General features: G+C 30.3%; 1 protein-coding gene across 1 annotated transcript in view; it reads left to right on the forward strand.

The window, feature by feature from the left end:
- Nucleotides 1–15,122, forward strand: part of LOC129962700 (uncharacterized) — a 451,475-nt gene that overhangs the window by 374,925 nt on the left and 61,428 nt on the right. The window contains exon 9 of the mRNA XM_056076631.1: nucleotides 13,350–13,471. Coding sequence (XP_055932606.1) covers nucleotides 13,350–13,471 — 122 coding nt within the window. The remainder of the gene's footprint in view (nucleotides 1–13,349; nucleotides 13,472–15,122) is intronic.

Raw genomic sequence — 15,122 nt, forward strand, 5'->3', positions numbered from 1 at the left:
GTTGTAGGGAGTTGGCAGTCACTTGTTTTTGATTAGCTTGAGTTTATCTGGATAAATAGTTTTGCTAAGAGCTGAAATCTTGGAAGCTAAATTTAATCAGACCAGATAAATATAATCAGTTTATCTGAAATGGGTGTCAAGATTTAAAATATACGTCGTTTCAAAAGAAAGGAAGAAATAGATTGGCCAGTAGAATGGAATGAAAAGTTCAAAGTGGACACTTTTAATTTATTGGAAGGTATTTGCTTCATTGGAAATAAAGTTATTTGAATGCAGTAGGTGGCAGGCTTTTCAGTAAGTTAGTGAAACACTAAATAAGGTTTTAATATTGTGGAAATAGTTTTATTAAAACTTCTTATAGCTTGGCTGTGAGAATATTAGTAAAGAGATACTGGAAGTCATAAGTTTCTATTAAAATTATTTTGTCTTTTTTGGAAGATTTCATATATATGGTTCGCTTCCATCCGATGAATGCACAATGAGATCTAGAGACAAAGCCAAAACTGTTCAAATCATTAAGATAACTTTTTCGCATGCATTTGAAAGAAAATTCGGCGGGATTTAATGAACTTCGATCATCAGTTCCCTTAATTGTGTTATTTTCGATAATGCCCAAGTGACTGGTAATAGTATATTAATAAAAAGGATTTAAATTCCTCTCTGTTACAGGCCTAAGATATTGAGTATTAGTTCTATTTGTTCTTTAGATTTTACAGAAAAAACAATAGGTTGGAGATCCTTCATCCCATTGTTTGATCACTTTTGGAGCATTTATTAATTTCTATATTTTTAAGGAAATAGATACGAAATTTCTTTAAGTTTGGAGTTGAATCTAAATTTATCGAATAGTGGATGTTTAAATTTAATGGACTTGAAAATAGTCGCTTTACCCGATTTTTTTAAGCCTTTTATTTCATGCTTTATAGAAATCATTAGTAAAAATAAAAAGGTGTTACATTTTAATTTCGTAAACATGTAAAACATTTTCAAAAAAAATGAAAGATTTCATTTTTTTATGAAGAAAATGTTTACTCTGTTTATAGTCAGAAGTTTTATTGAAATTATTTTTTTAAGCTGTCAGCATAACATATTTTTAATTTCTTCATTAGATATTTATTGGAAAGCTAATTATTTTATCACTTCCTCCACATTCTCTTTTATAATGTTTTTGCAAGTACTAAATAATTGAGATGTACTGAAGATGCTATAATCTAGAGTTTCACTTTAGTTTAGTTATATTAACGTCCCACTTTAAAGCAATACTATGGCTATTCTGGGTTGGACCACGTAATTTTGAACCACGGACAGCTGACGAGAACAACACCTGGCAGCACCCTCACCACACCAGCTGGAGGACATTTGGCCCCGACGGATTTAACGGAGGCCAGAACCACTTATACAACGGCTCTTCGGTGGAATCGGATCTCGAACTTGAAACCTTCCAGTTTTAAAGCTGAGACCTTACCACCAGGCCACCACCGTCAGCGTTTATTTTTGGATAAGTCATTAAGACCATATGGAGTAAACATTTTTTTTCATTTCAGCATATCTCGGATAGAAAAGGGAAAAGAACAAATTCATAAACTTTGTGTGATATTAAAAAAATATTGTACACTGAGATAACTACAAACGAAAAGATTAGAAATTCAGTTAAAAAATTCAGAAAATGAAAATGAAATTTGAAAGAGAAGAAATATCCAATCCGTCTATCAAATAAATGGTTCATTTTTAATTTTCGTTGAAATCTAGAAAGCAAAAAAATCAAGCCACTCGTTTTCGTGTACGAAGGCGAGAAGAGGGGTAAATGGAAATAAAAAAAAAATGCTTTCATTAACAAGCATTTGAGAATTATGATTAGAAATTGTCACTGAGATTCATTGTTATTGCAAAAGCAGTGATTTTTCTCGTTCTTTTTTTATGGTATGTTTTTATAGTATTTTTTTTCTGCTCGTGAGGGAATTTGATTCATAACTCCCTGTCATTACTATAGAAACTGGAATTAAAAATTTCCCGTTTAACTGAAAATAAAATTGTAAAAAAAGATAATACTTTTTAAATTGTCGCTTATGCATTGACAAAATTACATTTTAAACATCTGGTGCATAAATAATATTTTAACAATAACTTAAAATTGGACAAAATATGTTCCTATTTTGTTTGGTTTTTTAATCACAAGACGTTAAGCATGAAATAACAAAATCATAAAGAAGTATAAGCTCATCTCTCTTTAAAAGTTTATTTAAACGTTTTGGAGATAGTGATTGCTTCATAAAAAAATCGAACATTGCTAAACTGAAAATTTTATATTGTTTTCGCAATATAAAAGTGAGATTCATTTATAATTTTGAAATTTGTAATGTATTCATTTTTTCTTCACATTCAGACGTTTCATCTAGTTACAATCGTCTGAGCATCATGATATTTTCTTCCACTCGGAATAGTATGCCGCCTGGGCCATTTAAGCCCCCTGTCTCCGCTCATATTTTTTCTATAAGAAGTCTGGTTGTTTATAAATAATCCATTTGATGTTCGCATAAGAACTGATCCCCTTTCAAGAAAGACAAGTACCGACGCAAATAGGATTCTGACGGTTTTAAAAGTGGTGAATACAGCGTGAGGAACTAAACGGGATGATGCGGAAGGATGCTTGCCTTCTTCACAACATTTTGGCACTCACAAATATTCATTTATTATTACATATTTCGGACCTTTTCACTTTAGTGCTGTTAAGAATATAAAATTCGAATCGTTTAGGGTTAAAAAAAATTTACTTAACGACATGTTTTTGTTCTTCGCTTTTCTCTTTGAATACTGTATTTCATCGGATGGTACGTTTGTAAAGATTGCTTCCAGATTTTTTAAGTACAGTCTTTTCTTTTTCATTTTAATGTTAGTCATAGTTTAACGACGATCCTTAAAAAAATTAGCAGAATACGCAAAACGAGCTTTGCACTTTTTGTTTCATAATCACATCCATGTTTTCACCCACGTTTTAATGTCTCAGATTTTTACTTCCATCAATAGAATCCAATCTCTTTTTATCAATCTAAAAATGGGAAAACTTGTAATCTACCCATTCTCTCTGCATGAAAGGATGAAATAACATTCGCAGTTCTTTAAAATGAATAAATTTAACCTGCTTTTTACATTTTTTTTCAGAACTATCGCACAGTTTCATTTAAGCAATCTCGTGAAAAGCGTGAATTTTGTGAGGGAAAAAATGTTTCAAGACTGTGGACAAAGCACTATTGGATGAAGTACGTGCAAAAAGTGAAGAAAACGATGGTAAAAAGAAACCTAACCTAAAGAAACTGAAAACGATGGTAGCCTGAACAATGAAATCGAATTCTCCTGTTCTATCATTATTCATTAAAAGGCATATTTTGGGATGGTTTCATAAACTGGAGTTGAAAATAAGAAGGTCCCTAATTAAAAAAGATTTGAGAATTCGAATAACGCTGATCTGAGATTTATTTGTTACTGCAAGAAGAATATTTCGTTTAATGATTTTATTCATTTTTACAAAATTTACCTTTTATATGTTGTTTTTTTCGAAGAGAAATTATATAATTACTACTTTTTATTTTTGTGAAAACGTTTCCATTCAGAACTCTTGTATTCAAATCAAAAGAAAATTGTAAAAAAATTGCAATGGTTTCATTTTTTCAAGAAATACCAAATTATTGAAAAAATAAATTATATATATATATATATATATATATATATATATATATATATATTGTAAATCGATATTAAAAGTGGAAACAGAATGTGAAACTTGACGGATGATGCATTAATTTGCTCAGCAGGAGATAAAATCGATGTACATCGTAAAAAAAAAAAAAAATTATAGCATTTTTGGCAAATAATATTAGACAGTTAAGTAAAGTGATATTGTCTTCAGCCCAAATGCTATAGTAGATCAAAGCTATATGGATCGAAGATTGATATAAATATAAAATACAAAAAATAAATAAATAAAATAAATTATAAAAATAAATTTTAAAAAATTCAAAAGATAAGTGGGTAATACAGCAAGACTAAATAAAAACGGAAGTAAAGAAAAGAAACAAAGGAAAAGGATTTAAAGTGGGTGAAATGCCGATGCCGCTAAAATGTATCTTGTAACGGACGTTTGTGAAAGTTGCCAGTTGAGAACTAAGAACTTTTGTATGTTATGAAGATATCCATTGAAAAATATATTGTAAATGGAAAATGTAAAAACTCTTTTTTTTAATTAAAACGTGGCTAGAGTGATTATAAAGGGAATTCATCAAATAAAAAAAAAGAGATGGCTGGAAAAAAGAGGACAATTTCAATAAGAGATGACCGGAAAAAAATAAATATTTAAATATTAGTGACTTTGAATTCTGGGCAAAGATTCCTTTCAAACTTTGCTGGCTTGTATGATTCCGCAACAAATTAAAAGTAACTGCATCAATATCGCCTCGGTTTAAGTTGAGTTATATTAACACCTCTGTTAAAGCAATATTAAGCCTATCATGGGACGGACAGCATCGTTTTTAACCGCGGTTAGATGACAAAGACGACACCTGAGTTGGCAACCTCCTCGCCAAACTTCCACACCATACAAGCGGTAGGACGTGTACCAAACCCGCTTGCACAATGGTTCTTCTGAGTAATCGAGTCTCGAACCTGAAACCATCCGTTTACGAAGCCGAGACCATACCACCAGGCCTCCGGGCCTAAAAATAGCCTCGAAGTGCAATCTTTACTTATATTTTAAAACCATAGATTAGAGGTTCAACAACAAAGGTGAGGATGTCATTGATGATATTGTTATCGATTAAGAGTTTGATTTGATTTTTAACTGATCATCTATATCTGTTTCTTCTCTCCCTCCTTCACTCTCTCTCTGTGTACGCTTAATTGTTAGCGAAAAACAAAACCTTGTATTTTTTTTTTTTCTGGAAGAAAGTATTGTTCACTACACTAAGCAATTATGATAGATTTAAAAGACTTTATATCAAGTAATAAGTTAATGAAAAATAGATATCATTTCTCATAGAAAACAAAATCGATTATTTTGAAGAAGGATGAATCGTCACGAAAAAAAGATTTCCTAATTTAAGAATTTTTTTTTAATTTAATATATATATTGAAGCATGTTTTTATATTCTTTATTTAGAAATTCTGCCTCCGTTTTTATCAATTGCAATAAAATCCCATTGTATCAAAGCAAGCTTTAGTGCATTCGGGTCCCAAAATAGACATCTTTCCTTCATACCATAATGATAAGAAATATTAAAATAAGGAATATAATATTTTAAATACAATAAACAATATCTTATCAAAAGTTTTTTAAAAGTGAAAAATGGTCCTTTATAATCATTTTTCTCCTTAATGCAGTAAAGAAACTCTTTGTAAATTCTAAAATTAATCAACTCATAATCTACTACGCATTACTGCTCAAATTAAAGTAACTGTTCAATTTTATATTGGCAGCTTCAAGTCTGCAAAAGATTATTCACCAAAATACAATCATCTAGCTCCTTGCCTTTCTCGGTTATTGCATGTATAGATGCACACGGTGAGATAGATCGACTGACAGTCAACCTGTAAAGAGATTCCATTCACAGTTTTTTAGAAATAAGCAATTTCCTTGCAAAGACTGCCTGTATTTGTCTGGCTCTTTGCGTTTTCAAACATTATTTCGACTCTTTTTCATAAATGATTTCGATGGAATCTGAGAAAATGTATCCCACTCTGTAGGTCCAGTTTGATGATGATTATAATCTGTCTCTCTGCATGAAAAAAATCAAAAACGCTGAATAACTCCCAGCTTGCAAAATTAATTCTTTATGTTGCCGTTCATCGCAATTAAGCCATTTTATATCAAGTTTCTCCCTTTCAAGAAAAAAATGAGAAATATTTTCGTAAAAAAGGAAAAATGAAAGAAAGTCGTTAGACAAAAAATTATCAATTGAGTTAATTTCATATCCACACACAAAAAAAAGTGAAAAAATTCTTCTAAAAAAAGTAAAAATGACAATGAAAAGAGCAACAGAATCCAATCCGCCGTAATGGCTTACGAAATAAATGATAACTCTTCGTGAAAATACGCGATGCAAAGAAATTAAACAATTCTTTAGTTTGCAATGCAAAATGGGAAGAACCCTAATTAAGAAGCGTTTGAAAATTGTAATAAGGAGTGAGCACTCCGGTCTTTATTATTGGAAAGACGGAGATTTCCTTAAATGGTTTGGCTCTTTTTTTTGCTATTATAAGATATTTTCCAAAAACATTTTTATTCGAACGAAAGAATTCATTTTAAAGGCAACTGAAAATTTGTTTGTTTGTGTTTTAACTTTTCTATTCACTGAAAGTAAAATTTCAATAAAAAATGGATGTGGACTTTATTTTCAAACAATGTCAGGGTTTAAAAATTTTAACTATCGGTATAAAACGGATAAAATAAATATTGAAATATGAACAGAAATTTATACAATGTATATTTTTCTTCATTTTCCGAAGAAGCAAGAATAATATATTTTTGTTAAAATAATTCCTGTAATAAAAAATAGTAAGCAAATGTGGTAATAATAAAGTAATTTTAATATTATTGTATGCAGAAAAAATTTAAAAAGGACCTTCAAATGTACTACGAGTTATATAACAGCGATAACGTGCACACCCAAAATGTCTTTAATATCGCCACAGTCTGCATGAAAATAAATCCAGTAATTAAAAGAATAAAAATTAATTTTACAAAATATAGTTTAAAATATTTTTTAAATTATTAAATTTTGAAAAAACTGTACCATAAATGATACTGATTTCCCTCAATGTAAAATTCTTTTAAAGTTTTAGGTGTAGCAATTTTTAAGTATTTACGTTATTTTGAATTTTAGTGTTAAGTCATAATACTGTACAGTAATATGCTCCAAAGTTTATGTGGAAAGAAGCTAAACATTTCAATTCATTTTTAATTAAAAATCTATTCGAAATTTTGAAGCGCGTTCCCTTAACGAAAATTCACTCAACTATTTGAAGAGTAACCTTCAGCTTTGATCGTTCAAAATGCAGCGGTGGAGCGTATTGAACAAGTTAGCATATGTATCCCATATGCATAATATTAAGTGCACCCAGACATTCGCTTTTATGCATCGAAATGCACACATTCATATTTGGATATAAAACAGATTCATAACTCGGAACATTACAAATGTAAATTACACATTTATTAATTTTTAATCATTTGGTTATTTTCAGCCTAAATTTTGCAGATGTCTCTGTTACGGCAAATGTAATAATAAATTACAGGTGAATAATCATCGCCAATCATACATAATCACCGGAGTGATCCCATTTGCCGCAATACATCAACTGCTCAAAAACTTTCCACAAATCGGTCATTCGATCACTTCTAATGTTATTATCATTTGAAATAATACTAAAAAAGAAGGAATAAATTTTTTAAAAAATTGTCCATCAGGGAATTGTTTTGGATGAGGTCATACAAAGTCTTTTAAATAGCGTGACACTCGTGCAGTTATTTTAAATTCGTCATGGAAGAGGCGCGTAAGGATTGAAACAATGTCTTTCATTCTTCCAAAATATTAATAGTCTGCATAATCCTTATCTTGTAATAAAAATGAGTTATTGACAACTTTTATTTATATTTTTCAATTTATAACTAAAACATTTACTTCTATTCTCAGCTCATAAATAAAAACTAAAAATACATTGTCCTTGGGGATTGCAATATCGGATCAAAAGTTCAATACCGGCATTTTTGGATCTTAATACCGGGATACCGATTTTAATACCGGTATTAGAAATTTTAAAAAAAGAAAGAAAATAAAATAATTTGTAATTTATAAATTATAACAATATATAAAGAATCACAAAAATGTAAAGGGACATCTTATTTATTTAAATACAAAAAAGTGTAAATATCACTAATCAGTCTGCGTTACTATGACAAATTTTTGAAATGTGAACTTAAAAAACATAATGCATCCATTGTACGGTCATTAAGCCTGGAACGTAATTGTGCACAAAAATGACCAGCTGTCGAAAACGCTCTTCCGGCATCTACGCTAGTGGGTGGTACTGTTAGCAAAGAGCGATTTACTTTTTCCAAGTATTTACCTCTAAATAACTCATCTTCAAATAAATCGATTTCTCGTCGGGTGGTTTTGGATATAGCTGATTTCTGTATTGTATTTTGGTATGTTGACATTTTTTTTTTATTTATCGCTAATTCTAAGTTTTGTTCAAGAGACAATTCCTTTTCACTATCGACATTAGTGTCATCATAATCTTCGATAACTGTACCGAATTCTTCTGAATGTAGATAGGTTTATGGGTAAAAAATTTTAAGAAGATTGACTATAAACTTGATCAGATTTAGATTGGTTAGTCTCTTTTCTTCTTTTTCATTATCATTATCATTATAATTATGTAAATACCGTAAGACATTCTGTATTACTAATTATCTGTATTGTTTACGTCTCATAAAACCTCGAGTCTTCATTGTTAAATGAAAACATCTCATTCTTTCATCTTTCTTCTTACCCGTATTTTGTCGAATTAAACCCATCCTAACGCATGCTGAAAAGCGCGGAGGATTTTACAAGCCGTTGTCAAATAGTATTTTATCACTTCTCTTGATTGTACGATGCAATTTTGTATTCACGGTCTAATTAATTTCGCCCGTTAGGGAGACATAAAAATAAAAATGTATTCTATTTTGCTATGTTGGCGATCCCTAAGCATATAGTGGAGACAATTTTAAAAAATTCTAGTAAATACCGAAAAAATGGCATTTAAACTTGTGAATACCAGTATTACAAATGGCTCAAAATACCTGCATTCGGTATCCCAGTGTACCGGTATTGCAATCCCTAATTGTCCCCTTAAGTATTTATTTCCACATTTTTTTGTTTGATTTTGGATTTTATAATGCAAATAAATCATCGGAATGATACACGAAGAATAAACAACCCAAGAAATATGTTTGTCGAAAATATAAAATTCCACACCACAGACCTTTTACCGATAAATTTATTTATTTTTCTGTCAGCTTATAGGCAGTGGACAAATACTTATTTATTAGTGCGCCTACTTTCAAATCCTCGAGAGACCAAAGTTATTTATATTATATCGAATTGAGTAAGTCTTGTTAGTAATATTTTCATTCAGCTGGCACCGCAAGCAGTTGATCGCAACTAAATCGCAGAATTTTTGAGATTTAATGCGGTCAACCTTCTTACCTATTTTTGTTTTCTTTGAAGTTAGCAGCAGACTACCAAAAGTAGAGAGAATTATTTCAGAATTGAGCTAAATCTTTATATATATATATATAACGATTATGTGGACACAAAATCTTTGTTTATCAACATTTGTAACAGCTCGCAGATTCGAATTGTTTACATGTTTGCTTCGGCGGAAGCAGCGTTATCTTTCAAAGTTGTATAATACAAAAAAAAAGTTTAAATTGAGCAGTTTCAATTATAAATTGTCTGTATACATAAAATGCTTGTGTAGAGACACAATCAGCCGAATTTGTTAATCATCATTTGGAAGCAGCTCGCAAATTCGGATTGTTTACATGTTTGCTTCGGCGGAAGCAGCGTTATCTTTCAAAGTTGTATAATACAAAAAAAAAGTTTAAATTGAGCAGTTTCAATTATAAATTGTCTGTATACATAAAATGCTTGTGTAGAGACACAATCAGCCGAATTTGTTAATCATCATTTGGAAGCAGCTCGCAAATTCGGATTGTTTACATGTTTGCTTCGGCGGAAGCAGCGTTATCTTTCAAAGTTGTATAATACAAAAAAAAAGTTTAAATTGAGCAGTTTCAATTATAAATTGTCTGTATACATAAAATGCTTGTGTAGAGACACAATCAGCCGAATTTGTTAATCATCATTTGGAAGCAGATCGCAAATTCGGATTGTTTACATGTTTGCTTCGGCGGAAGCAGCGTTATCTTTCAAAGTTGTATAATACAAAAAAAAAGTTTAAATTGAGCAGTTTCAATTATAAATTGTCTGTATACATAAAATGCTTGTGTAGAGACACAATCAGCCGAATTTGTTAATCATCATTTGGAAGCAGATCGCAGATTCGAATTGTTTACATGTTTGCTTCGGCGGAAGCAGCGTTATCTTTCAAAGTTGTATAATACAAAAAAAAAGTTTAAATTGAGCAGTTTCAATTATAAATTGTCTGTATACATAAAATGCTTGTGTAGAGACACAATCAGCCGAATTTGTTAATCATCATTTGGAAGCAGATCGCAAATTCGGATTGTTTACATGTTTGCTTCGGCGGAAGCAGCGTTATCTTTCAAAGTTGTATAATACAAAAAAAAAGTTTAAATTGAGCAGTTTCAATTATAAATTGTCTGTATACATAAAATGCTTGTGTAGAGACACAATCAGCCGAATTTGTTAATCATCATTTGGAAGCAGATCGCAGATTCGAATTGTTTACATGTTTGCTTCGGCGGAAGCAGCGTTATCTTTCAAAGTTGTATAATACAAAAAAAAAGTTTAAATTGAGCAGTTTCAATTATAAATTGTCTGTATACATAAAATGCTTGTGTAGAGACACAATCAGCCGAATTTGTTAATCATCATTTGGAAGCAGATCGCAAATTCGGATTGTTTACATGTTTGCTTCGGCGGAAGCAGCGTTATCTTTCAAAGTTGTATAATACAAAAAAAAAGTTTAAATTGAGCAGTTTCAATTATAAATTGTCTGTATACATAAAATGCTTGTGTAGAGACACAATCAGCCGAATTTGTTAATCATCATTTGGAAGCAGATCGCAGATTCGAATTGTTTACATGTTTGCTTCGGCGGAAGCAGCGTTATCTTTCAAAGTTGTATAATACAAAAAAAAAAGTTTAAATTGAGCAGTTTCAATTATAAATTGTCTGTATACATAAAATGCTTGTGTAGAGACACAATCAGCCGAATTTGTTAATCATCATTTGGAAGCAGATCGCAGATTCGAATTGTTTACATGTTTGCTTCGGCGGAAGCAGCGTTATCTTTCAAAGTTGTATAATACAAAAAAAAAGTTTAAATTGAGCAGTTTCAATTATAAATTGTCTGTATACATAAAATGCTTGTGTAGAGACACAATCAGCCGAATTTGTTAATCATCATTTGGAAGCAGATCGCAGATTCGAATTGTTTACATGTTTGCTTCGGCGGAAGCAGCGTTATCTTTCAAAGTTGTATAATACAAAAAAAAAGTTTAAATTGAGCAGTTTCAATTATAAATTGTCTGTATACATAAAATGCTTGTGTAGAGACACAATCAGCCGAATTTGTTAATCATCATTTGGAAGCAGATCGCAAATTCGGATTGTTTACATGTTTGATGCATTTTTTTTTTATTATTATTAAATGGTACCAAAAAAATACGTTTAAATGAGCAATTTATAATTATAAATCGAAATCTTCGAAAAAGAAATAAAGTTGTTTAAGGCAAATTAAAATTAAAATTTTAAAGAATCATTCATAAGAAGACCTATTTAGAATGAACGAAACAGTGGCGCATACCTTTTAGTTTACAAAATAAAATTTTCAAAGAACAGAAACGTCGCCATTTAATTTCCCCAGCTCTGTCCTTATTGCTCAAGTAAAATAATAATAATAATAAAAATAATATGGGATATTTAAATGATAGGATGTAGTTGATTGACATGAATAAACACTCGCCGTCTTTGACGATTCTTTCAATGTTATGACGACCCATTTTGATGAAATATGCCTTATCGAAACAGGGAAAAAGCAGTCATTTCAATTTGGAGTTTTATAGTATTTAGTATTAATTTATTTGGATTTTCTAACATTTACATATGTCTGTGTCAGCTATCAAAATTTTAATTTTAGAAATTGATGATTTAGTTTTTATTTAATTGATAAAAAATTAATATTAGCAATTCATATCATTTAAATAATTATATTTTTTATAATGAATGTCTTTAATTTTTTTTATCTCAAGTAGAAATGCATAACTATGCAGGGAACGCGCTAAATGAGCTGAGATCACGCAGTCATCCCAAAAGCAAATGAACGTGAGTGGAGGGAGCAGAGGATGCAACCCCCTAATATTTTTTTCCCATGTAAAATCCGTAATTAAATCGCAGTTTATTTAAAAGATAGAAACGAATATTCTTAAATTGATACATTAATAAAAGAATGCGCCATCTAATTGCACGGGTGTGCAAAATTTATATTGCAACCACATTGTTTGCTATCAGCTGTCACTAATATTTCAAAAATTGTTGTCTTGAATAATTTGGACAATAGAAAACATAATATATATTTTTATATTAATCAATACATTGTTTATTAACCCGTAACATCAGGTGTATTTTAAACAATAAAAATACTTTTAACTTGATTAAACTTTTAAATTTACAAGTTAATGTTTTTAAGCAAACATAAAACTGGTTGATTCTCTTTTATCGGATATTTAGTTATAGAATTGGATTCTTAACAGACGAATCTCATGACTGTAGATTACACAAAAAAAAAGGTTACTAGAAAAGTTAAATGATAAGTAAAAATAGAACTCCGCCTGCAGAACTAATCCTGGCCAGTCATAAACCATTTGGACTGCTTCACTGGGCTTATAGAATGAGTTCAAATCCACAAATAACGTTGTCACTCCGAAAAACTGCGACACCTGCAGGTGGAATTAAATATGCGAAGGTTGGAGAACTCATTTGAAACTCCGGTCTTACGGCTGAAATAACAATGTATGGCTGAGAAAAGTCTTAATCCAGGACTGAGACCATATCATCTTTAATAATGAATTGTGCTGTGCAGATTGGTTGATGGAAACATTCAATAATGCCGGGAGACTAGTTCTCTTGATCCGTAAAAACCGCTTCGTTTCTCTTCTTTAATCTAAGTATCTTGGTTATGTCATGTCATTTCACGGACGACATTGTTATACCACTGCTTATGAATAACGATTAAAACAATCGTTGATTTTATTCCGATTATATTTTTAATCATCCATAAAATTTTATAAACTTTGAATTGAAAAACGATGCTGCCTGTTTTACTTAGTACATTCTCCATTTTACCGCTGTAAGTGAAGCAATCCGCAAGTCAACAATCCGTCAGTCAAAGTGAGCCGTGGAATCCTTTTTACAACCATAAGAGAAATAACGGGCTCACGGTGATTTTAATTACAGCCGCGGAATGCTTCACTCACGAATGTAAATCAGTTATACAAAAACGCTGCTGCTAATTAAATTTACTATTATCACATTTCTGTACCTTATCAAAATTGTGTTTTTTTTTAAATAAAAAAGTAAAGAATTTTTTTTTCTTTTTAATTTTTATAGAACGGACGATCCTTCCAAGAAAGGCCGACGGAATTCCATCGTAGTCATTCCCCCGATGCAGATATGTCCCGGCGATCTGCTGGTTTACAGCAAAGTTCTCAGTCAGAGAAATACTTTGTTAGGTAAGGAACTGCTTCTATAATACTTCCAAAAACACGGAAATTTATGATCCACCTATTTATTTGCATAATTAATCATTGAATTTGATCCAAATACGGTAACTTGTCTAACTGGTCCATTCGACAAACTATTATTTATTTATTTTTAGGTATTATGAGATAGGTTGCAATTGCTGCTGAATATTTTTCTCCCTATAGGCAAGTGGGCATGCAGTGCTCACTGGAAAGCTAGAGAAATTCGGCAATCTCCACAGGCTACCCTATAGAAAGAATACTTACACATTTAAAAAAAAATTATAACTTCTTTTTCAAAGCAAAATATTCCAGTTATAATCACTGAGGCTGTTGTTATTTCTTGATTTTTACAAATAGCAAAGTCTTATGCGAAATAATGAATGAAAAATAAAGCTTTTTGCGATATAAATTGCAATTCTCAATTCTATTATATTTTATGTGGACTGAATAACAAAACTGGTTTGTTCACTTTTATTTTTACATCTAGAATACACCTAGGTATCTTACATATATTTTTACATCTTATTACTGTTCTTTTTTAAGCAGAAGACATATTTGCTAAAAAACAACACTAACAAGATTGCAAGCGTAGAACTGTTGCCAGAATGCAATCGTAAAATTTTGTAAGAACACAAAAAGATAAGTTGAAGTGGGTAGGGTGCCTCAGCACTATTTATTTAGCTATCATTCCTTGCTAATGAATGGTGATTTTTATTTATCAATTTTATTAAATAAAGCAATAAAATAGGAAATAGAGTTTAACAAGATGAATAAGAAAAACGTATGAACATTACAACTTCTGCATGCTTTTAAGATGTTAGTAAATCATGGATGAACTAGATTTCTTTTCTAATAAAAAGTACTTTGAATTCAACACACCTGCACTGAAAGAAAAAGGAAAACTTAATTATAAGGATCAGCAGTATTTTTATGAATTGAATCCTTACTCATTTCTACAACAAAAACTTACGCTACTGAAGCACGTAATAGCATTTTAATAAACCGCCATTTCAGTTCATTGGCTTTAGATGCTTTTTAATAAAAAATATTCTAAAAAAGAGGAGACGAAACCTAATTATTCGATATTTCTGATACTGTATATGATTTCTGATTAGATTTTTAAAAAGCTAAATATTTTCTAAAAGTTAAAAAAGTCTCTTTGTTTAACTTTTTTTTTTCCTATTTTCTGTTGTTTTAATATACTTGAATTCCTTATTCAAAGATTAAATTTGATGATGAAAATAAGATTGTCTTTCAGTCTTTTAAATTAAGAAAACAAAATATCTATTTTTGTGAGTTAATTAATAACCAAGTGTACAGGTTTTCCTTAATAATTAGCAATGTAATAAGAATAAATTAAAATTTTTGAAAAAGGTTCAGTAGATTTTGGAGAAGTTTAATTTACTTAATACACAATAAACTATCATTCTACAATATAAACAATCTAAAACATGGAGAATCAAAAAAAAAATTCATCTAAATAATATCTATTATAGACTGAATGTCATTCAAAAAATTTCCTTTCGTTTCAAATAAAATCTTAATAGTCTCCTTGAGAGGCCATCATTTAAAAAAAAAAAAAGTTCTCTCAGGTCGTATATTTCTCACGTATATTCCTCAGCTTCGCCTTAAAGCGAAT

This window comes from Argiope bruennichi, chromosome 3, assembly GCF_947563725.1.
Source record: "Argiope bruennichi chromosome 3, qqArgBrue1.1, whole genome shotgun sequence".
NCBI classification, from domain to species: Eukaryota; Metazoa; Arthropoda; class Arachnida; order Araneae; family Araneidae; genus Argiope; species Argiope bruennichi.